The following is a 23,341-nucleotide window of genomic DNA, read 5'->3' as shown; positions in this document are numbered from 1 at the left end:
AATAAAGTTAGAATTTTCTCTGCTTAAGGTGCAAGCTGGACTAAAATTTATCTCCTTTTGTCTCCCGACTCAGTGAAATGCAGTCTTCAACAGACTAAATCTGCAACTGCCTTCTGTGAAAAATACACAGCTAAATTAAGCAAAAGAATTTCTAACCCCTACAGTCTAACTTCATGACAAAGTGGCATACTTTGGAATGGTTCAAACAGAAATCCAACTTAACTACCTTTTATCTTCAAGCCCAAACCCTTTAACTCTGTGACCCATATCAATAATTTATTTCTCTAATGGATATAATTACCCTCTCTCCAGGCTTGCTGTCCCCATCACGACTTTTAGCTTCTTTCATGTGGGAACTACATAAAAAAAATCAAATGTTTTATTGAGACAATGACAGACCTAGCTCCATTACAAGCTTAGTGATGTCTCATTCATTGTTCTTTTTTTTTTCATAATCAATTCTGACTGTACGCATGAACAAGGGGTAGGAGTAGGCCTTTCAAACCCTCGAGCCTGCTCCACCATTCAACAAGATCATGGCTGACCTGATAGTAACCTGAAATCTGCATCCCACCTATCCCTGTTAACCTATCACCCTCTTGCTTACTAAAAATCTATCCACCTCTGCCTTGTAAATATTCAAAGACTCTGCTTCCACCACCTTTCCAGGAAGAGAGTTCCAAAGACTCACGATCCTCTGAGAGAAAAAGTTTTGCCTCAGCTTGGTTTTAAATGGACGACCTCTTATTTTTAAATAGTGACCCCTAGTTCTAGCTTCTCACAAGAGGAAACATCCTCTCCATATTCATCCTGTCAAGACCCAGGATCTTATATATTTCAATCAAGTTCTTGTGAAATAAACACAAGTTAACTTTTCACTGTAATTAACTCAAGTTTGTTTGATTTGCATACCAGTTTCTTAACCAAGTGTTTCCAGTTATCTTGCATTTAACCCTTTAATTCCTAAAACTAGAAGTTATATTCTAAAGCGCATGGATTGTGAACTAGGTTAGGATTAGGAATGACAGGATTAATTAGTAAAGGACCTCTTAGTAAAGGAGCCCCCAGGTAGCAGTGACCATAACATGATTGCATTTAACATTCAGTTTGAGGGAGAGAAGAGTGGGTCTAAGATCAGTTTTTTTACCTTAATTAAGGGCAGTTGTGAGGGCATGAAGGCAGAGGTGGCTAAAGTGAGCTGTGAAAATATGTTAAGGGTTAGTTCAGTAGAGAGGCAGTTGCAGACATTTAAGGAGGTATTTTATAACACTCAGCAAAGATACATTCCAGTGAGAAAGAAGGACTTAAGGGAAACCAGCTGTGCCTATCTAAGAAAGTTAAAGTTAGCATCAAATTGAAAGAAAAAGCATATAATTCCATGAAGATTAGAGGCAGATCAGAAGGTTGAACAGAATATAAAAAACAGCAAAGAATAACTAAAATAATCAACAGGAGGGAGAAATTAGGGAGAAAGCTAGATAGAAATATAAAGATGGATACTAAGAATTTCTATAGGTATGTAAAAAGGAAAAGAGTAAGTAAATTGAGTGTTGTCCTCTAAAGAGAGTCTGAGGAATTAATAATGGAAGATGAGGAAATGCCGGGTGAGTTGAACAGATGTTTTGCATCTGTCTTCACTGTAGATGATACAAATAACATCCCAGAAATAATTGTGAATCAAGAGGTGAAAGGGATGGAGGAACCTAAAACAATTACAATCACCAGGGAAAGGGTACTGAGAAAATTATTAGAACTAAAAGCTGACAAGTCCTGAGATCCTGATAGACTTCATCCTAGGGTCTTAAAGGAAGTGGCTGCTGAGATAGTGGATGCACTGGTTTTAATTTTCCAAAATTCCCTAGATTCTGGAAAGGTCTCATCAGATTGGAAAATAGTGAATGTAACTCTTTTATTCAAGAAAGGCGAGGGACAGAAAGCAGGAAGCTACAGGCCAGTTAGCTTAACATCTGTCATGGAGAAATCGCTGGAATGTATTATTAAAGAAGTTATAGCTGGGCACTTAGTAAACCTCAGTGCAATCAGGTAGAATCAACATGGTTTTCTGAAAGGGAAATCGTGTTTAACCTAATTTATTGGAGTTCTTTGAGGAAATAACTCGCAATGTAGTTAAAGGGGAACCTGTAGATGTGGTGTACTTAGATTTCCAAAAAGCATTTAATAAGATGCCACATCAAACATTACTACATAAAATAAGAGCTCATGGTGTAGGAGGAAGCATATTAGCAAGGTTAGAGGATTGATTAGCTAACAGGAAACAGAGTAGGCATAAATGGTTCATTTTCAGGTTGACAAGATGTAACAAATGGAATGCCACAGGGATCAGTGCTGGGGCTTCAACTGTTTACAATTTATAATCAATGATTTGGAGAAAGGGATCTAATGTATAGTTGCTAAATTCATCCATTTTAAGCTTAAATTGTGGAACACTATAATAGCAGCTACATCACATCCTGTCATTTCATTTAGAGGGTAAAAATGTAGCCACAGTAGTGTTCTTCCCTGCTATGGCATTTTTTTTTTAAAGTATTTACTCGTCCTTTGGATATGGTTGTCACTGAAATTTATTGACCATTCTGAAAAGATGATGGTGAGTTTTATTTGTAATAACCTCTCCTATTCCTGCAGTTATTAGTTCGATCTTAGAAACAGATAAACATAGAAAATAGGAGCAGGAGTAGGTCATTTGGCTCTTTGAGCCTACACCATTTATTATGATCACGGCTGATCCTCCATCTCAAAGCCATACCCCTATCTCTCCCCATACCCCTTGACGTCTTTAGAGTCCAGAAATCTATCTATTTCCTTCATAAGTATATTCAGTGACTTGGCCTCCACAGCCTTATGTGGTAGATTATTCCATAGATTCACCACCCTCTGAGTGAAGAAGTTTCTCTTCATCTCAGTCCTAAATGGTCTACCCCGTATCCTGAGACTGTGAATCTTTGTTCTAGACTCCCCAGCCAGAGCAAACATCATTTCTGCATCTAACCTGTCCATCCCTGTCAGAATTTTATACGTTTCAATGAGACCCGTCTCATTCTTCTAAACTCCAGTGAATAGAGATCTAGTCAGCCCAATCTCTCCTCATACGGCAATCCTGCCATCACGGGGATCAGTCCAGTGAACCTTTGCTGCACTCCCTCTATGGCAAGTATATCTGTTCTTAGGTAAGGAGACCAAAACTGCACATAATAATCCAGGTGTGGTCTCACCAAGGCCTTGTGTAACTGTAGTAAGACAACCTTGCTCCTGTACTTAAGTCCTCTTGTAATGAAAGCTAACACACCATTTGCCTTCTTGCATCTGCATGCTTGTTTTCATGACTGGTGTATAAGGACCCCCAGGTCCCTTTTGTACATCAACATTTCCCAATCTATCACCTCTTAAATAATACTCTGCCATTTTGTTTTTCCTACCGAAGTAGATAATTTCACACTTATCCATGTTATGCTGCATCTGCCATGTATTTGCCCACTCAATCAACCTGTCTAAATCACCTTGAAGCCTCTTAACACCCTCCTCAACGCTCACATTCCCACCAAATTTTGTGTTGGCAGCAAACTTAGAAATATTACACATAATTCCTTCATCCAAATAAATCATTGATATATATTGTGAATAACTGGGGCCCAAGCATTGATCCCTGCAGTACCCCACTAGTTACTGCCTGCCACTCCGAAAAAGACCTGTTTATTCCTACTACTGTTTCCTGTCTGCTAACCAATTCTCAATCCATGCTAATATATTACCCCCAATCTAATGTATAGTTGCTAAATTCATCCATTTTAAGCTTAAATTGTGGAACACTATTTTTAACACTGCTTTAATTTTACACACTAACCTCTTATGTGGGACTTTATCAGAAGCTTTCTGAAAATCCAAATACACCGTGTCCACTGGTTCTCCCATATCTATTCTGCTAGTTACGTCCTCAAAAAACTCCAGTAGGTTTGTCAAACATAATTTTCTTTTCATAAATGGAAAGCAACCAAATCGCTGGGTCAAAGTCCTGGAACTCCCATCCTAACAGCACTGTGGGTGTACCTACACCACATGGACTGCAGCAGTTCAAGGGCAACTAGGGATGGGCAATAAATGTTGGCCTAGCCAGCGAAGCCCACATCCCATGAATGAATAAAAAAAACACGCTTAGAAATTGTTCTTTGGCATTTGCGTTGAATATGTGGCATTGACTGCCCATTATATATAACCTGTCCGATTTTCAGTAAAGTTGACTTGGACAAAACTGAATATTAGGTGAGGTGTATAATTCATGGCCAATGTAAACCCACCCATTTTGGGCTAATGCCCAAGATCAATTTCTACTTCGTACACTTTGCATAGGCAATGCTACTTTAATTTTGCCCCTCCATCTGTAGAAACTTTTGTTGCCCTTACTGACTATGTTTTAAAAATAACTCTTGCAGTTTATAATGGTTGTTCCATGTGGCTTGAAAACTTCGTCATGGAGATGGCATTTTTCCTATCTGTGCATGCTAGTAGTATGCTCTGCTGAACCTTATTTCAAGAGGACTGCATTTGATATAGACACCGTGGGGGAGATAAGGAAAAGGATGGCGACCTGGGCAAGCAAAAGTGCTATTCGGGAGAAGAGGCAAGATTTACTGAGGTGTTGACCAACAGAAAAAAATGGGCAATGAAAAGAATTGGGATTTTTAAACAGAAAACAGTAAGTCAAGAGGTGTATGTAGAAAAATGAATATGTCTAGAGAAAACAATGTAAGCTTGCTTTGGAGAGTTGTACACTGTGAAGTGGAGAGGGTGACAAGAAAAATAGGGCTTGACTTAGCTGTGATGTTGTTCTTTGTGACTAGCGCACTCATATCGGGGTTCACAGAAATAAAGCTCATTTGTATAACGTTCGCAAAGACAGTGGAATTAATTTTGGACTGTTCCAGTAAACGCCTGATGGACAGACTGGTCGTCCTTCTATGCTTATGAGTTTATAGCTGTTGGCAATCATAAGAACTATATTCAGTTGGAGGCAGTACCTTTTGGAGAGAATGGGTGAAAAAGAAAAGTTCAGTTTGAAGAGAAATGATCAATAGGTCTCTCAGCTGGGATTCCCAAACCTTATAATAATAGGAATTTCATCCTGCTGTAATAACTATTCCAATATTGATAATTCAATTTCATCTATCTTGAGAAAGTTGTATGTAATTGCCTTTACATAATCTCAGCCAACACTCAAATGCAGCACTGAGGGAGTGCTGCAGTGTCATATGTACAATCTTTTGGGTGAAACATTAAACCGACTTTATCTACCCCCTTGGGTGGATGTAAAAGATCCCATGGACACTATCTTAAGTATGGCAGTGGAGCTCTCCCTGGTGTCTGGCCAGCATTTATCCCTCAATCAACATGACTAAAACAAATTATCTGTGCATTATCATATTGCTGTTTGTGGCCTTTGCCGTGTGCAAATTTATTGTCACATTTTCTACATCACAAGAATGTCTGCACTTTATAAAGAAAAAGCATTTCATTGTTTATGAAGCATCTTGGGATGTCTTAATGTTGTGAAAGGTGTTATATAAATGCATGCCTTTCTTTTTAACATGAGAAAACATAGTTGCCAATGGTTCTTTAAACTTGAACATGTCAGTTGGAGTTTCTACACTGAGTCAGTTAATCTCACTGTGTTTCCTAGGATACAAAGCATCCTCATCATCTTTGATGCATAGTGTGTTTTAACCTGCTCTGTGCATGGCTTCCAAAACCAATATTATTGATGGAGGTCTGATATATTTCAATTCAAACTGAAATTGTATTCTTTTAATTGTTTTCAACTAATTAATTTGTCAAGAATTCCAGCCAAGTAACCACAATTAACAACTGACAACACCATTAGTCTTCATTATATTTGTTTTGCAAGCTTTTGATGTACAGTAACACTGAGCCTCAAATAAGATTTCTAGAAATCAATTGCATTCAGATTTAATTAGTCTACAGTTACCATTCCTGTCAGTTAATTAGTTCAGTGCTTTTTAAAAAAAATGTCGTTTAAAGGAGATTAATATTTGTTCTCTGAATATTCATTCTTATTTCCCATACTTGCCAAAAACTGTAGAAAATGTGTAAGAGATTTACCTTCCTGTTCAATGAAATTGTTCTTCAACTTCATGTTTTAATATTCACAATTGCAAAAATTTGGAGAATATATTGTGACGTTACATATGTATATAAGTTTGCAAATCTGCAGAACCATGAGAACAAGTGCAGAGCATTTCTTATCTCAAAGTTGGTAACATTATTAACTTTGACTCCAAAAGTGGTGGTTGATTTTCCCACTGAGTTTGAAGCCTGACATTTATCTCATTACGCTGCACAAGAAATGCTATAAAATTTTGAACTGTTCCTACATTTTGTTTTTTTAATCTCTCGTGCCACATTTATCAAAGATCTAGAAGTAAAATACCGGATGAGATGTGCAGCATTTTTATACAGGTTCACTATATTCTATATATGTGTGTACTATTATTTTCCCTCTTGCTTTTTGGTGACACAGTCAGATAATTGAAGGGAAAGGAGATCAGTGAAGCTGGGCTATCACAGGTCAGCCATCAGATGCCTGGGCATAAGGCTTGTCAATGCAGCAAATCTGGAACAATGTACTGTAGCTTGCCTGGATGAGCCACTTATTGAAAAAAGTCTTGTAGTGCACCCAGCATTACAATAAACCCCACCAAAGAAATTGGCTAACATGTGGTTTGAGAATGATGACAAATACTATTTGTAATCCATCCAAAATACTAAGCAATTTCTTGGCCATTATTTTTGGAACTGGTCTTATTAGATGCTTTGTTCTGAATTCATAAATAATTTTATTGTTTATTTCACTTTTTGGATTCCATCCAAGAGGTGTATAAACAGTGGCAGAATGCATGCAAAACTTAAAAATGAAATTAGGAGAGCAAAAAGGGGGCATGAAAAAACATTGGCAGGTAAAATAAATGAAAATCCAAAGTTATTTTACAAGTACATTAAGAGTAAGAAGATAATTAGGGAAAGAGTAGGGCCCATTAAGGACCATAGTGATAATTTGTGTGTGAAACCAGAAGATGTAGGTAGAGTTCTAAATGAATACTTTGTGTCGGTGTTCACAAGTGAGAGGGATGACGTGGGTATGGAAATCAGGCAGAAAGACTGTGATATAATTAAAGAAATTAGATTAGAAAGGAAGGAGGTTCTAAGTGTCCTGGCAGGCTTAAAAATAGATAATTCTCCAGGCCTGGATGAAATGTATCCCAGGCTGTTGGGTGAGGCAAGGGAAGAGATAGCAGGGGTGCTGGCAATAATTTTCAATATCTCTCTGGCCACAGGAGAGATGCCAGAGGACTGGAGAACAGCCAATGTGGTACCATTTTTCAAGAAGTTAGGAAGGGATAAACCAGGGAACTACAGGCCAGTCAGTCTAACCTCAGTGGTGGGGAAACTATTGGAAGCAATTCTGAGGGATGGAATTAATCTTACTTGGAGAGGCAAGGATTAATCAAGGACAGTGAGCATGGTTTTGTTAAGGGGAGGTCATGTCTGACCAATTTGATTGAATTTTTCGAAGAGGTGACCAGGTGTATAGATGAGGGCAATGCATTTGACATAGTCTACTTGGACTTCAGCAAGGCTTTTCATAAGGTCCTGCACGGGAGACTGATAACGAAGGTAAGAGCCCGTGGGAATTTGGTGTATTGGATCAAGAGTTGGCTGAGTGGCAGGAAGCAGAGGATGGTGGTCGTGGGGTGTTTTGTGACTGGATACCTGTGTCCACTGGGGTTCCATAAGGATCGGTGTTGGGTCCCTTGCTGTTTGTGGTATATATGAACAATTTAGGCTTGAATGTAGGAGGGTTGATCGGTAAGTTTGCGGATGACAGAAAAATTGGTGGGGTGGTAAATAGTGAGGAGGATAGCCTTTAATTACAGGAGGATATAGACGGGCTGGTCAGATGGTCTGATCAGTGGCAAATGAAATTTAATCCAGATAAGTGTGAGGTGATGCACTTGGGCAGGACAATCAAGACACAGGAATACATGATGAATGGTAGGACGCTGGGAAGTACCGAGGGTCAGAGGGACCTTGGTGTGCATGTCCACTGGTCCCTTAAGGTAGCGGGACAGGTAGATAAGGTGGTTAAGAAGGCATATTGGATACTTGCCTTTATTAGCTGAGGCATAGAATTTAAGAGCAGGGAACTGTATAAAACGCTGGTTTGGCCACAGCTAGAGTATTGCGTGAAGTTCTGGAATCTGCATTATAGGAAGGATGTGATTGCACTAGAGAGAGTGCAGAGGAGATTTATCAGGATGTTGCCTGGGTTAGAGAGTTTTAGTTATGAGGAGAAATTGGAAAAATTCGGGTTATTTTCCCTGGAGCAGAGGAGATTGAGGGGGGACGTGATTGAGATGTATAAGATTATGAGGGGCATAGATAGGGTAGACAGGAAGGAACTTTTCCCCTTGGTGGAGGGATCAATAACCAGGGGGGCATAGATTTAAGGTAAGGGGCAGGAGGTTTAGAGGGGATGTGAGGAAGATTTTTTTCACCCGGAAGGTGGTGGGAATCTGGAACTCACTGCCTGAAAGGGTGGGAGAGGGAGAAACCCTCATAACATTTAATAAGTATTTGGATGTGCACTTGCGATACCATTGCATACAAGACTATGGGCCTAGTGCATCATACCCTTTTATTTTTGTTTCATCATATTCTCTATCTTATCATCCAAGGAGCCCTGGCTTTGGTTCTGCTGCCTTCCCCTCTTGTTGGAATGTACCTATCCTGTACCTGAAACATATCTTCCTTAAAGACTTCCAGTTCTCCTGTTACATTCCATTCTATTGCTCTCGCCTTCTTCCTTTAAGACACTCCTTAAAGCCTTCCTCTTTGACCAAGCCTTTGGTCATCTGATCTAATATCACCCGTACTTGGTTCAGTGTCATACTTTAATTTATCATGCTCTTGCGAAGCACCTTGGACATTTTATTCACATTAAACATGCTATATAAATAAACGTTGTTGTTACAGTTTTTCCTGTCAAACTTTGTTTTCATTTTACCCTGGCTAGATTTCTACTCATCCCATTAAAATTAGCCCTCTTCAAATTTATAAGTTTTATTTTGAATTGTGCCTTGCTCTTCTCCATTACTAATCAAAAGCTCATGATCACTCTTATCCAAGTGTTTCCCCAAAGATACGTGCTCCACTTGGCCTGCCTTATTCCCCAGCCCCGATCCAACAATGCCCCCTTCCTAGTTGGACCAAGAACATACAGGTCAAGGAAGGTCCTCTGAACACATTTCAGGAATTCTTTCCCCTCCTTTCAATTTATCCTTAACATTATACCAATCGATACTTGGGTAATTAAAGTCCCCCAATATCACCATTCTACAGTTCTTGAACATCCTTGCAGGTTTTCTACTTTATCTCTCTTTCACTGTTTGGATGCCTATAGAACACCTGCAGTCATGTGACCATCCCCTTTTTGCTCCTCAACTCTAAACAACTGGACTCTGTCTTTGCCCCTTCAAGAGTCCCCCCTCTTACCAACATTACAATATTTTCCCTAATCAGTACTGCCACCACACCTCTCTTTTTTCTTTCCCTACCTTTTCTGAGCTCTTTGTATTTGAATATTAAGTGCCCAGTGCTCACCATTTTTAGTCACATTTTTAATTATTGCCACTACATAATATTCCCACATTGCTACTTGTGCTTAGATCAGTAGCCTTATTCATCACACTTTGTGTGTTTACATACGTGTGTTCGAAACTTTGTTGTGGATTTTTTTCTTTAGCTTTAAGCTCATGTTCTATTCCATGTTTACAAATAAAATTAGACAATTCTTTCCTCTAATTCTAAGGAAAAATTCCATGGTGTCCACATGCTGATATTGGTATATATTCCCAATAGATAGTGATAGTGACATTTAGGAAACAGATGTTATTCAATACACTAATAAAGAAATATTGAAGCCCAGTCCTGTAGGGGATGGTCATATGACTGTGGGTATTCTACAGTCCTGTAGAGTAAAGGATTAACTCTTAACACTAATCTAACATTAGCTGTTGAGTATGTGCACGAGGAGCTATGTAATAATGTCACCTGAAAGAGAATGAGGAGAATCTGAGAGAGGAGCAGTGTTTCTGTTCTAGTGCTATGTATCTTGGAAATAGTTGAGTATGTTAAAAAAAAAAGGATATTTGCTTCCTGCCATACCTCTTGCTAAGGATAAGACACCCAGCAACTTCCAAGATGACCCAACAGTGGATGGTGGCAGTAGTGACCAGACCTAGAGAAACGCAGTGTAAAACAGCGGGAAACAGCTAGTCCAGCAGCAGCAAAGAGCAGCGGGTGAAAGACTTCGAGGCTTACCCAGTGACCGGACCAGAGATGGAAACCATGAGGACAGCCCAGTAACTAGCACAGAAAGTAGCATGGCAAACAGGAACCTCGAACCAGTGAAGAGCAACCCTACCACTCCCAGAATCTTTCCTGAATGTATAGGGCCCAGACAACCCAAGCAGCGGCAAAACTGGAAAAAGCATTTCACTTGTTATTGAAATGCTTCAGGTCTAGAGAGTAAGGCTAATAAGGACCAGGTTACAACCTTGTTATATGCTGTCGGTAGCATTGCAGATGATGTACTGGCCTGGCAAGTTTTGGGGAACGAGGAGTCAGTCTTCTATGAGGGCATAATCAGAGTTTTTGGTTCATATTTAAGCGTTCATCGAAACATTATTATAGAATGGGCAAAGTTCAGCGGTCAAAATTGAAGACCAGGTGAAGGAATCGATTCATTTATAAATGATCTCTATTGTTTGACTGACAATTGTGAGCATAGAGCGTTAAAAGATGATTTAATAAGAGACAGAATAGTTATTGGTGTTTTGGAAGAAACATTGTCAGACATTCTACAATCTAGAGAAGACTCGATGTTGAGCAAAGCAGCACAACTGGCTAGGCAGGCCGAAGTGTGAAAGCAAAACTGCGTCTTTGTAAGGGGTGAGTGAGAAATCCTGTGGAAAAAGCCATTTGAAGCCATTCAGTTTATTAGGTGAAAAACTGACAGCGCGTTGTGGCAGCAGCCAGAGATGTGTGCTGAAAGGGCGCCAGCATGCAATTTTACAGTGTCCCTGCTGTGGCGAGAAGAAGGCCAACAGGTGCCACGAATGCCCTGCCCAAACCGCAGAGTTATGGATGTGGCAAAGTTGGTCATTTTTAAATAGCACATAGTTCAAAAAAGCCTGCGTAAGCAAAAAGAAAAATATTTTCAAGGAAGCTCTAGACAAGAAGTACAGGAACCAGACAAGCCAGGAAATCACTTTTCAGTGAAATCAAAGAGAACAAAAGGCTATACTGGACCGTTAACATTGAAATCACAAAATCACAGTGCAGAAGAGGCCCTTTGGCCCATCGAGTCTGCACTGACACGTGAGAAACACCTGACCTACCTACCTAATCCCATTTACCAGCACTTGGCCCATAGCCTTGAATGTTATGATGTGCCAAGTGCTCATCCAGCTACTTTTTAAAGGATGTGAGGCAACCTGCCTCCACCACCCTCCCAGGCAGTGCATTCCAGACCATCACCACCCTCTGGGTAAAAAAGTTTTTCCTCACATCCCCCCTAAACCTCCTGCCCCTCACCTTGAACTTATGCCCCCTCGTGACTGACCCTTCAACTAAGGGAAACAGCTGCTCCCTATCCACCCTGCCCATGCCCCTCATAATCTTGTACACCTTGATCAGGTCACCCCTCAGTCTTCTCTGCTCCAACTAAAACAACCCAAGTCTATCCACCTCTCTTCATAACTTAAATGTTTCATCCCAGGCAACATCCTGGTGAATCTCCTCTGCACCCCCTCCAGTGCAATCACATCCTTCCTATAATGTGGCGACCAGAACTGCACACAGTACTCCAGCTGTGGCCTCACCAAGGTTCTATACAACTCCAACATGACCTCCCTACTTTTGTAATCTATGCCTCGATTGATAAAGGCAAGTGTCCCATATGCCTTTTTCACCACCCCACTAACATGCCCCTCTACCTTCAGAGATCTATGGACACACACACCAAGGTCCCTTTGTGACTCAGAACTTCCTAGTGCCGTGCCGTTCATTGAATACTTCCTTGTTAAATTATTCCTTTCAAAGTGTATCACCTCACACTTTACAGGGTTAAATTCCATCTGCCACTTATCTGCCCATTTGACCATCCTGTCTATATCTTCCTGTAGCCCAAGACACTCAACCTCACTGTTAACCACCCAGCCAGTCTTTGTGTCATCCGCAAACTTACCAATCCTACCCCACCCCCCCCCCCCACATAGTCATCTATGTTGTTTATATAAATGATGAAGAATAGGGGACTCAGCACAGATCCCTGTGGTATGCCAATGGACACTGCATTCCAGTCACTAAAGCAGCCTTCTGTCATCACCCTCTGTCTCCTACAACTAAGCCAATTTTTAATCCACCTTATCAAATTACCCTGTATCCCAAGTGCATTTGCCTTCTTTATAAGTCTCCCAAGTGGGACCTTGTCAAAGGTTTTGCTGAAATCCATATAAACTACGTCAACTGCACTACCCTCATCTACACACCCGGTCACCACCTCAAAAAATTCAATCAAATTTGTTTGGCATGACCTCCCTCTGACAAAGCCATGCTGACTATCCCTGATCAAACCTTGCCTCTCCAAGTGGAAATAGATAATCTCCTTCAGAATTTTCTCCAATAGTTTCCCTACCACTGACGTGAGAATTTCTCCAATAGTTTCCCTATCACTGGACATCATACAGAATTTAAACTAGATTCAGGAGCTGGAGTCTCAGTTCTGTTTGATGAACTTAAGTGGCTGCAAAAGTTATTCTGCAGCCTTCATCAATTCAACTTCAAGGTCCCAGAGGAATCAACATAAATGTCAAGGGTCAGCTTGATGCAACATTAATCTAAGAGAAATTTCTGAGACACTATGGGCAGAATATTATTATGGACAGACCATGCCCCACCGGCCCCCACCCCAAAGCAAAGTTGGCATGGAGCCAACCTGCCCAATGCCAGCCTGCCCGACAGACATAACGCACTGTAGGCAGGCTAAATTGAGGCAGTGTGGGACTTCCAATCCTGACTGGGGAGGAGGTCCTGCCCTTGAGAGCTGCTGGCAGCTCCTCCAGTCTCAGCAGCAACAAGAGTGCATTGCCGGGATTGCAACCGGGAAAAAGGTGACCCATGCATCCCAAAGCCAGCTGTGTCTGGGGTCTTGGGCAGGGAGGGTTTGGGCAGTTTAGGAGAAGTTGGGGGTGATGTGCTTTATGGAGTATGTGGGTAGAAAGAAAGGAGGGGGGGTACTGTATTAGGGGGGCTGCCCCAACAATCCACAAAAGACACCTCTCAAAGATAGTACCCCCTCTTTCCACCTGCTCTTTGAAAAAGGTTTTTTTTAAATGTGGCATGCCCACTTCTGCCGACTGCCCATGCCAACCATCTTTTGGTATGGGCAGTGTATTTTCGGGGTCAATTAGCTTGTTAATGAGCCAAATTGACTCTTGATTATTTATTTAAATATGGTGGGCTAGCTACCGATTTCATGCACTCTCCGCCCTCAAACACCCCCAGTGGGGGCATGTAAAATTCAGCCCTTTATGTCATTCAGAACCAGAAATGCTCCTTGTTAAGCAGGAAAGCCTGCATAGGTTTGAACCTGATCTTAAAATGGATGACCTCAGTGACCAAGAGCAAGATACGATTTTGGAAGAGAATTTCCAAAACTCTTCAGAGATTTGAGAGCTTTGAAAACACTTTTAAAAGCAGATGCAAAACCCATTTGTTTGTTTACACCCAGGAAGGACCCACACCTTCTAAAACAGGTAAGAAGTAAGATGGAGGCGATGCTTCAACAAGGGGTTATTGCATCCTTTACAAAACTAACCAGCTGGTGTTCTGTATCAATGTCAAAACCAAATGGATCCATTAGATTCTGCATTGAGCTCTCACAATTGAACAAGGCGGTAGAACAGGAGGTACACCCATTGGCATCGGTAGACGAGAACCTAGCTAAACTCGTGAAGATGCAAACAGTGGATTCTGGCAGTTACCACTGGATCAGGTATCAAAACTTCTAACCACCTTTTGGATGTTACTGTGTCAACTGTCTACCTTTTGGTATTATGTCCTCACCGGAGATATTCCAAAGAACAATATCCAACATATTAGATGGTATAGAACTCACTTAGCTCTTTAGACAACACCTTCAACCCATGACCACTACCACCTAGAAGGACAAGGGCAGCAGACACATGGGAACACCACCACCTGGAAGCTCCCCTCCAAGCCATTCACCATCCTGACGTGGAAATATGTTGCCGTTCCTTCACTGTCCGTGGGTCAAAATCCTGGAACTCCCTCCCTAACAGCGCTATGGGTGTACCTACAGTACATGGACTGCAGCGGTTCAAGAAGAAAACTCATCACTACCTTCTCAATTAGGGATGGGCAATGAATGGTGGCCTAGCTAGCGATGCCCACATCCCATGAATGAATAAAATAATCGACATTTTAATCCATGGCTTAACAAAGGAAGAACATGACAAAAAGTAAAATGAGCACTAAAAGCTCTGCAAGATGCTAGATTGACACTTAATGAGAAATATGACTTTTCAAAATCCACAATAAAATTCTTAGGCCATATTATCCAGCAAATAGGAATTACTGCAGACCTGCAGAAGGCAAAAGCCATAAGAGAATTTCTGCCGTACAGGAATATCACCAAACTCCAATGTTCATAGATATGGTGAACCGATTGGGAAAATTCGTACCCCACCTAGCTCAAATAAACAAACTTCTAAGACAACTTTTGAGGCAAGACAAGGTGGGGTGCTGGACTGAGCATCGACAGCAATTGTTTGAGTGAATCAAAAAGATGTTGATATCTTTGGAGATCCTAGCTCACTATGATCCTAACATTCCAATTTTTGTAGTGGCGTATGCATCAACCAACAGGACTGGGAGCAGTGTTATTCCAGATTCAAAGAAATGGGACAAGAAGACCTGACTATTATGCATCAGGTTCTTAACTGAAACTGAGCAGCACAATGATGAAATAGAGAAAGAAGCCCTTGCAGTGACTTGGCATGTGAAAAATTTTCTGATTATGTCTTAGGCTTACAGTTCAAGATCAAAACTGATCACAAACTGTTGGTAACTTTACTCAGTGTGAAAGAAATATCACCCTGAATCCAGAGATTCAGATTGAGGCTGATGCGATATGATGCTATTACAGAGTATGTACAGGGAAAATACCAAACTACTGCTGACACTCTATCGCAGATATCCACCAACTATTCAGAACAAGAATATAAAAATTTCATCGAGCAAGTCCAGTCCTTCACGACCTTAACTACTCATTATTTTCCAGCAAAAGATCGGAAGTTGCAAGTATTTCGAGAGGCTCAAATGCAAGATGAGGAATGTGTGCAGATTTTCACATACTGCCTTGATGGATGGCCAGCATAAGTTCCCAGTAACCCCGTCCTGAGGTAGTACTTTGAACAATGCTGCCACATCAGCATCTTTGATGACCTATTTATCTGCAATGAGGGATTGATGGTCCCACAAGCTCCCCACCTGGAGGTTCTCCAGAAGCTTCACCAGGGACATCTTGGCGCAACAATCCATATGATGAGTAGGTATCTCATGCTCTCTCGAAGACATGGTCTCCTACTGCGTCACCTGTGCCATTCACAGCCAGGAGCAGAAAGAACCACTTCTGCCCTCCTCTTTCCAGTCCAGACCTTGGGAACACCTTGGCATGGACTTAGTGAATTCAAAGAGAAAGTATTTCTCGTTGTTGTGGATTATTATTCGCACTGGATTGAGGTGCAAAAGCTGAATGGTCTCACCTCTGAAGCTGAAATAGCCTCTCTGAAGACGATATTTTCCACACAAGGCATTCCAGACCTTATCATCCGTGACGATGGGCCACAATTCGCCAATGACTGTTTCCAATCCTTTGCAGCATCATATGGATTTGTCCATGTCACAAGCTCGCCAAGGTATCCTCAAGCCAACAAAGAGGCCGAGAGAAGGGTACGTACCATTAAATGCATCCTCGGAAAAAACGATTGTGAGTTAGCTCTTGCTCAGTCTCTGCTCTTTACTGTTGTAGAACAACTTTGCCTGATTTGAGGTTTTAATGGACTGCATCCTAAGAACCCAACTTCCTTCCCTTCCTTGTATATTAACGCCAAGTGTCACAGTAGAGGACCACAGCCATGCCTGAAAGAAGGAAGAAGATTATAGAGCAGGCCAAGCCTGCATTTTCAACCAACGACACATGGCTCATGATTTGCTTACACTCAAAAGGGGAGATATGGTGTGGATTAGCAGTGAGAAGCCACCATAACAAGGAGGCTGCAACAACCAAGATCATATCTTATCCAGATAGAAACTGGTATCATCCAAAGAAATAGAAGGGGATTGATTTTGATGAACAAGAAGCCATTAGCTGGATGTGCTGCATACTCTGATCCTCAGGAGGAAATTATGACCACAGAACCAATAAGAAAGAAATGATGATCTTCAGAGATTGAGTTTGGAGAAAACAGATCCTCAACAACCTCAAATAGAACAGTACATGTTTTGGAAGATTGGTGAAACCACCATAAAGATTATCGCTGTAAAAACAGAGACTAAGGGGGGAGGTGTGGGAGGATATTTATGTAGTATGTAGAGATAAAGACTTGGAAGATGTAGAGTAAATGATTAACTCTAACACTACTTTATCAATAGCTACTGAGCATGTGCATAAGGAGCTATGTAATAATGATGTCACTCAGCAGAGAATGAGGAGAATCTGAAAGATGATCAGCAGCTTTGTTCTAGTGCTTTGTAATCCTGGAAATAGCTGAGTATATAAATAAAGGTTACTTTGAAAAAGGATCTTTGCCTCCAGCCAGATCTCTTGCTAAGAGTAGAACACCCAACATCTTCCAAGGCGACCCAACAATACCAGAAGTCCTTCCTTGATTATAATTGGGGATAAACTTATTCAGGGGAATTTTGTGTCCCTTCTGATTTGATGCACTCTTAACATTCTTAGTTGATCGAACAGAAAGGCAAGTTTCAGCTGCCCTCATGCATGTACCATTTAAATTTGTCTCAATTTCCCCCGTAGCCTTCCGTTGGCCAGGAAGCATCACTGATATCAACAACTAGTTTTGCTCATCTCGCTTCCCCAGTTAAAGGCTGCTGCCTGAGAAAAACAAGATGAATTATCTAAATGAAGAAAAGGCTTTTAAATGAAAGACTTGCATCAATATCAAGTTTTTAAAATATTTCAGAATGCTTTTGAATTACAGTGAATTGTGATTTTTCATGTGCAGCAACCATTTTGCACTGTAAAAGTTTACAAATAGTAATAAGAAAGAACAATTGCTTTGTTTTTGCTAATGTTGGTTGAAGGAGGATTATTGACCAGGGCCCCTCTACAATGGTATCTTCAGCATCCAGCTGAACTGACCAGAACACAAAGATGGGTCCTGATTTATGCTCTCATCCAAAGGAAGGCTCCTCCACCTGTGCAACATGTCCTCTGCATCGCATTGGAACATCCTCTTATTTTGTGCTGGAACTCTGGAATGGGGTGTGAAATCACAAACTGAGAGAAAACAGACAGATATGCTTCCCCATTCACTATATTATTGCTGAACAGAGAGAGGTGGTCTACTTTATGTAGTGTACTCAGAAAAATCTTCCCCCATTTTGGCAAGGTCCAAGTAAATCCACAGGACAGTTTGATGACACATATCACATTTAGTTCAGTGGAGACTATTCATCCACTGGTGGCATCTCAGAGTGGACTAACTGTGAACAGATGGGGGTAATTTTAACTTGCTTTGAAAAGAAAAATAATGCCAGGTGTAAAATAGGCTGATGATGCAATTCCATTACTTTGCTGTAGGTTTGGCTCAGTTCAAGATCGAGCATAACATTTAATATTTGGAAAAAAAGGCAACAAATATATAAATCATTTTTATCATGATATGGTGTAAAGATGGGGAAGTATTTTAAATGAAAAGTCTCACTGTCCCATTCCCTTCCCCTTTAGTGGAGTTCCTAACTTTGATATATTAGGCAATTCATAAGTTTTATTTTGCCTCTGACCGTGTGATGATCAAAGTACCTCCAAGGATCAAAACAGTAAATGCCCGCTATTTATCGTATACCCTTTAAAATGAATCCTACTTTATCTTGTCTACAGGAATCTGAGCCCAGTCAACAACTTAAGGAACTACAAACATCTGAGGACTTGGATGAAAGTGATACAAATTTTGTAAGTTACCTCATTTTTTTTTAAATTCATGGGATGTGGGCTTCGCTGGCTGGGCCAGCATTTATCGCCTGCCCTAGTTGCCCTTGAGAAGGTGTAGTGAGCTACCTTCTTGAACTGCTGCAGTCCATGTGGTGTAGATACACCCACAGTGCTGTTGGGAAGGGAGTTCCAGGACTTTGACCCAGTGACAGTGAAGGAACGGCGATATATTTCCAAGTCAAGATAGTAAGTGACTTGGAGGGGTGTTCCCATCTGTCTGTTGCCCTTGTCCTTCTAGATGGTAGTGGTTGTGGGTTTGGAAGGTGTTGTCTAAGGAGCCTTGGTGAATTCCTGCAGTGCATCTCGTAGATGGTACACACTGCTGCTACTGTGCATTGGTGGTGAAGGGAGTGAACGTTTGTGGATGTGGTGCCAATCAAGTGGACTGCTTTGTCCTGGATGGTGTCAAGCTCCTGGAGTGTTGTGGGAGCTGCACTTACTGCTTATGTTGTTTGGCAAGCAAGTAGTCCTGTGTTATAACTTCACCAGGTTAACACCCTTTTTTTACCTGGTGCTGCTCCTGGTATGCCCTCCTGCACTCTTTGTTGAACCAGAGTTGATTCCCCTGGCTTGATGGTAATTGTAGAGTGGGAGATATGCTGGGCCATGAGGTTACAAATTATGTTCTGCTGCTGCTGATGGCCCACAGCACCTCTTGGATGCCTAGTTTTGAGTTGCTAGATTTGTTTCAAATCTATCCCACTTAGCATGGCAATACTGCCTCACAACACAATGGGGGGTATCCTCAATGAGAAGGTGGAACTTCGTCTCCACAAGGACTGCGCGGTGGTCACTCCTACCGATACTGTCATACATCTGTGGCAGACAGGTTGGTGAAAATGAGGCCAGTTATGTTTTTCCCTCTAGTTGGTTCCCTCACCACCTGCCACAGACTCAGTCTAGCAGCAGTGTCCTTTAGGACTTGGCTAGCTTGATCAGTAGTGGTGCTACTGAGCCACTCTTGATGCTGGACATTGATGTCCCCCCCACCCCGCCAGAGTACATGCTGTGCCTTGTTACTCTCAGTGCTTTCTCCAAGTGGTTTTCAACATCAATTGATTCATCAGCTGAGGGAGGGTGGTTCATGGTAATCAGCAGGAGGTTTCCTTGCCCAATTTGACCTGATGCCATGAGACTTCATGGGGTCCAGAGTCAATGTTGAGGACTCCCAGGGCAATTCCCTCCCGACTGTAAACCATTGTGCCACCACCTCTGCTGCGTCTGCCCTGGGATACTGGGAGGAGTTAACCTTGTTAAGAGCCTGCACCTTCACAAGGGAGGATTTTTTTTATTTCAAAATTTTATTAAAAGTTTCCATTCCATTGCCATCCAAGAAACCATTATGCTCATGCATTCCACCCTTTGTGCACCAAAACAAGAAGCACTGAGCTGCTGCCTTATAGAGCTGGAGGGATAAATGTTAGCAGAAGAATTGTAGCTCAGCAGAGTTACAAATTGAAACTGATGCTGTGACGAGTGATTTTTAAAATGGAGATATCCTTTGGTTTATGGAGCATTTATTCTTTCTTTCTAAAAAACCTAATTGAGCAATAACTGAATTAGCCCAAAGCTCACGAAATGAACATCATTGACACCCTTGTAGCTGTCAGGGAAGCCTTTATTTATGTAGAGGATTTGATCTGTCCTGGCCAGTACAGTGATCAGATAAATATTTGCACAAGAAGTCCAGCTGGTCAACTTGCCATTATAGCCTATAGCTGATTAGCAGTTACAAGGCAGTAATATAAACTCAATCAAGATGTCCTTGCAGTTTCATAAATCATAATATCTTTGCTCAAGTGATTTATAGCTGTGTTGGAATCTCAGTACAGTACCACCTTTCTGCCAGTGCTTATTTTTTTTATAACATCTTTGTATTTTTGTAATTTTAATCCATTTTTGTGATGAATTCCTTGATCAGTGTGTTCCAAGTTTTAGCAAACCATTTCTTAAATTTCTGGAAATAGAAATAATTTGGTTTCTAATTGACGCAAGCGCCCTGAATATTCATATTCAGGCAGGTTGAAGGTCAGTGTGTGTGGGTGTGTGTGTGATATATATAAATATTTCTCCCCCTTTTCCTCTCACAAGGCAGGGAGAGTCATCATGATTGTCCTCAGCAATAATGGGAGAAGATTGGTCAGAATTTTCACGTTTGGCCACTATTTAATGACCATTGCTTCTGCAAATGATGTCTGAACACAGGTTCAAGCTCGGGAGCCTATTGTTTAATAACTCCCCAACACTTGGGCTCACATTTCAAAGTGGCCCACTTGACAAGGTACCAAAGGGTAGGCAACACCTGTGTACCTTTACTCCAGCATGAATCATTTAAGCTACATTTTGCAATAAGATAAATGGGGAAAACGCTCTGCCACTTATTTATTAAATTGCAAAGAAGCTTTCAAACTAACTGCACAAAAGCTGTTTGAAAATGTGCTTATTCAATTTAAGCACACTTTATTTTGAATTGTTGATTGCTATATTCTGCAGGTGCTTGTTTTTAAAAATGTCAGTACCCATGGGGCTGTGCACAATTTAAATATACAAAATTAGCAGGACTGATCCCTCAGCCTGCATAAAATAAGCTTTTTTGAATATCTTAATATCCTGGTCTAATTTCACTGCAATCCTTTCATATTCCATATTTGATTGTGCAGCAAAATGTAGCATGGGTATGCAATTAAATCTGTTTTAAATGCAGAAGGTGTAGGCACACACAGCAGAAGAAAAGAGCTAAGCCCTTCTAACATCTGTTCGACTCTGCAGGAAGTGACATCGCCACCTGCCAATGGGAGCAGGCCACACCACTTCTCTGTTGTTTGGAAGGCATAAAAATATTTGTTAATACTAACGAGTGCTCTGTCAGGCTTCATACAGAGCAGTGTGGTCATTTGGTGATGTTTCATATCATTTTTATCTTCCAGGCATTTAGCTTTTTCTTTGAAGCTGTTATTAGGAGATTGTGAAATAATTTTTAGGACAAATTTTCTTTGTTTCTCTTTATCATAAATGTACATCATGTTTCATATCTTGCATTTAAAATATATATTTTTAAAAGGAACAGATCACAGAAACAGTAAAAACAACAGCAGAACACAAAACCTGTATACTGAAGAGGATAAGAATGCATTGGATTTTTACATCTTTCTCAAACCAGTGCATTGTGCTATGAACAGCAGGCTGCATGGTCACATGTTGCATTTCCCATACAGTAAGTTTCCAATCATACTTGTGCAGCCAGGGAGAGATGCTGGGATGGAAGCCAGCTGCCACCCCATAGTGCTCCACACCCTGGTTCTTTACCTGGAGGGCAAATGCAAAATAACATGAATGTTGGAAATCTGAAACAAAAACAGAAAATACACAGCCAGTCAGGCAGCACCTGTGGAGAAAGAAACAGAGCTAATGTTTTGGGTCAATAACCTTTCATCAGCATGGACAGGGTAGGGTTAATGGGATATGTTTTTGTGATTTATTTTTTCTTTTGATTCAGTACACAAATCAAACTGTCTTCAATATTCCATTGGGAGTGAATTAACTTTATTTTAAACTTGTCTGATAGTAAATCCAATTTAATAATCCCAGTGCTGAATTAATTTGGTGCATGCAGCTCTGTGCTTAATCACTCAACATGTACAAGATTCTAATTAGATAAAATTATAATACTGACACATTTATGGATTAAACTCTATTTCTTGCATTGTGCGTCATTGAAGGTTAGGTGTGTTCACTTCACTGTTTTCTGGCTTCAGTTCAAGAGGTGGGCACTAAGAACACTCATCTGCAGCAGAGATCAGGTTTCACAAATACCAACAGGTGATTTTGGCTACACAAACAAAAACAGAATTACCTGGAAAAACTCAGCAGGTCTGGCAGCATCGGCGGAGAAGAAAAGAGTTGACGTTTTGAGTCCTCATGACCCTTCAACTACTGGGCATTGCAGGGAAGGAATTTACAGCCTGTCACTTCAAGTTGCAGCAGAATGTATAGCAGTCAACTTTTCTTAACCTTGCTACCTCATTCCAGAATTGCTGGCAATAAAAGAGTTGTGGATGTTGTGAGGTTAACTGGCATTGCATAAATTAACACGGTACTATGAAATTCATTTCTTGTTAGATTAGTGAGTAACAGCTGTTTATGGGTATAGTTGATCAAACTCAAAACACTAAGACATTCAGCAATGGGAATGATGTCTGCTTCTATTCTTGGCCTCTTCCTATTTCTCACCTACAGGCTGCCCTTCAGCAACATTATCAGCAAACACAAAATCAGTTTCCACAAGTGAGATTCTACCTCTGCATCACCAGTCTTGACCCATTCACTGCCCCTAAAATGTCAAACTGACATCCAGTACTAGATGAACAGATAGTTCCTCCAACTAAATATTGAGAAGACCTGAACCATTAACTTTGCACCCCACTCCTGTCGCAAACTCATGTTTCCTAGCCAACTTTATCCCTCTGCTGAATCAGACAATTTGCAATAATATAAACAGAAAATGTTGGAAATACTCAGCAGACCTGGTAGCATCAATTAAGGCCCGCCCAGCGGCATCCCTGACGGGAAGCACTATGCGCTTCCTTTGTTTGGGGGTGGCGGGGGGGGGGATTCCCCAGCTGTCAAAGAGCGCACTTCTCCCTGAGACAAAGTCCTGTCTCAAGGAGACCAGTGACAGTCCCAAAAGCTTTATAAATACAAAAATTAAAAAATCATTAACATGCCCCCCTCATGTGACAATGTCACACAAGATGGGACATGTTAATAAAGACCACATAAACTTTATTAATTTTTAAAAATGTGGACATGAAAATTCATCCCGCCAGTGGATGAAGTTTCATCAATAATCTGGAGCTGGCTGGGGCTTCTGGCCTGCCTGCCAACCTTAAGGTTGGATGGGCAGGTCTTTAATTACTTTAAATAGCCTGTCAA

At 41.0% G+C, this 23,341-nt stretch overlaps 1 protein-coding gene across 6 annotated transcripts in view; it reads left to right on the top strand.

The window, feature by feature from the left end:
* Positions 1-23,341, top strand: part of LOC121269706 (centrosomal protein of 164 kDa-like) — a 208,208-nt gene that overhangs the window by 107,242 nt on the left and 77,625 nt on the right. For all 6 annotated transcript variants that reach the window (XM_041174537.1, XM_041174536.1, XM_041174535.1 and 3 more), the window contains one exon: positions 18,299-18,370. In XM_041174537.1, the coding sequence (XP_041030471.1) occupies positions 18,299-18,370 (72 nt within the window). The remainder of the gene's footprint in view (positions 1-18,298; positions 18,371-23,341) is intronic.

This window comes from Carcharodon carcharias, chromosome 25, assembly GCF_017639515.1.
Source record: "Carcharodon carcharias isolate sCarCar2 chromosome 25, sCarCar2.pri, whole genome shotgun sequence".
Lineage (NCBI taxonomy): Eukaryota > Metazoa > Chordata > Chondrichthyes > Lamniformes > Lamnidae > Carcharodon > Carcharodon carcharias.
The sequence above is the reverse complement of the archived record's forward strand: the minus strand, read 5'-3'. Positions and strand labels throughout refer to the sequence as shown.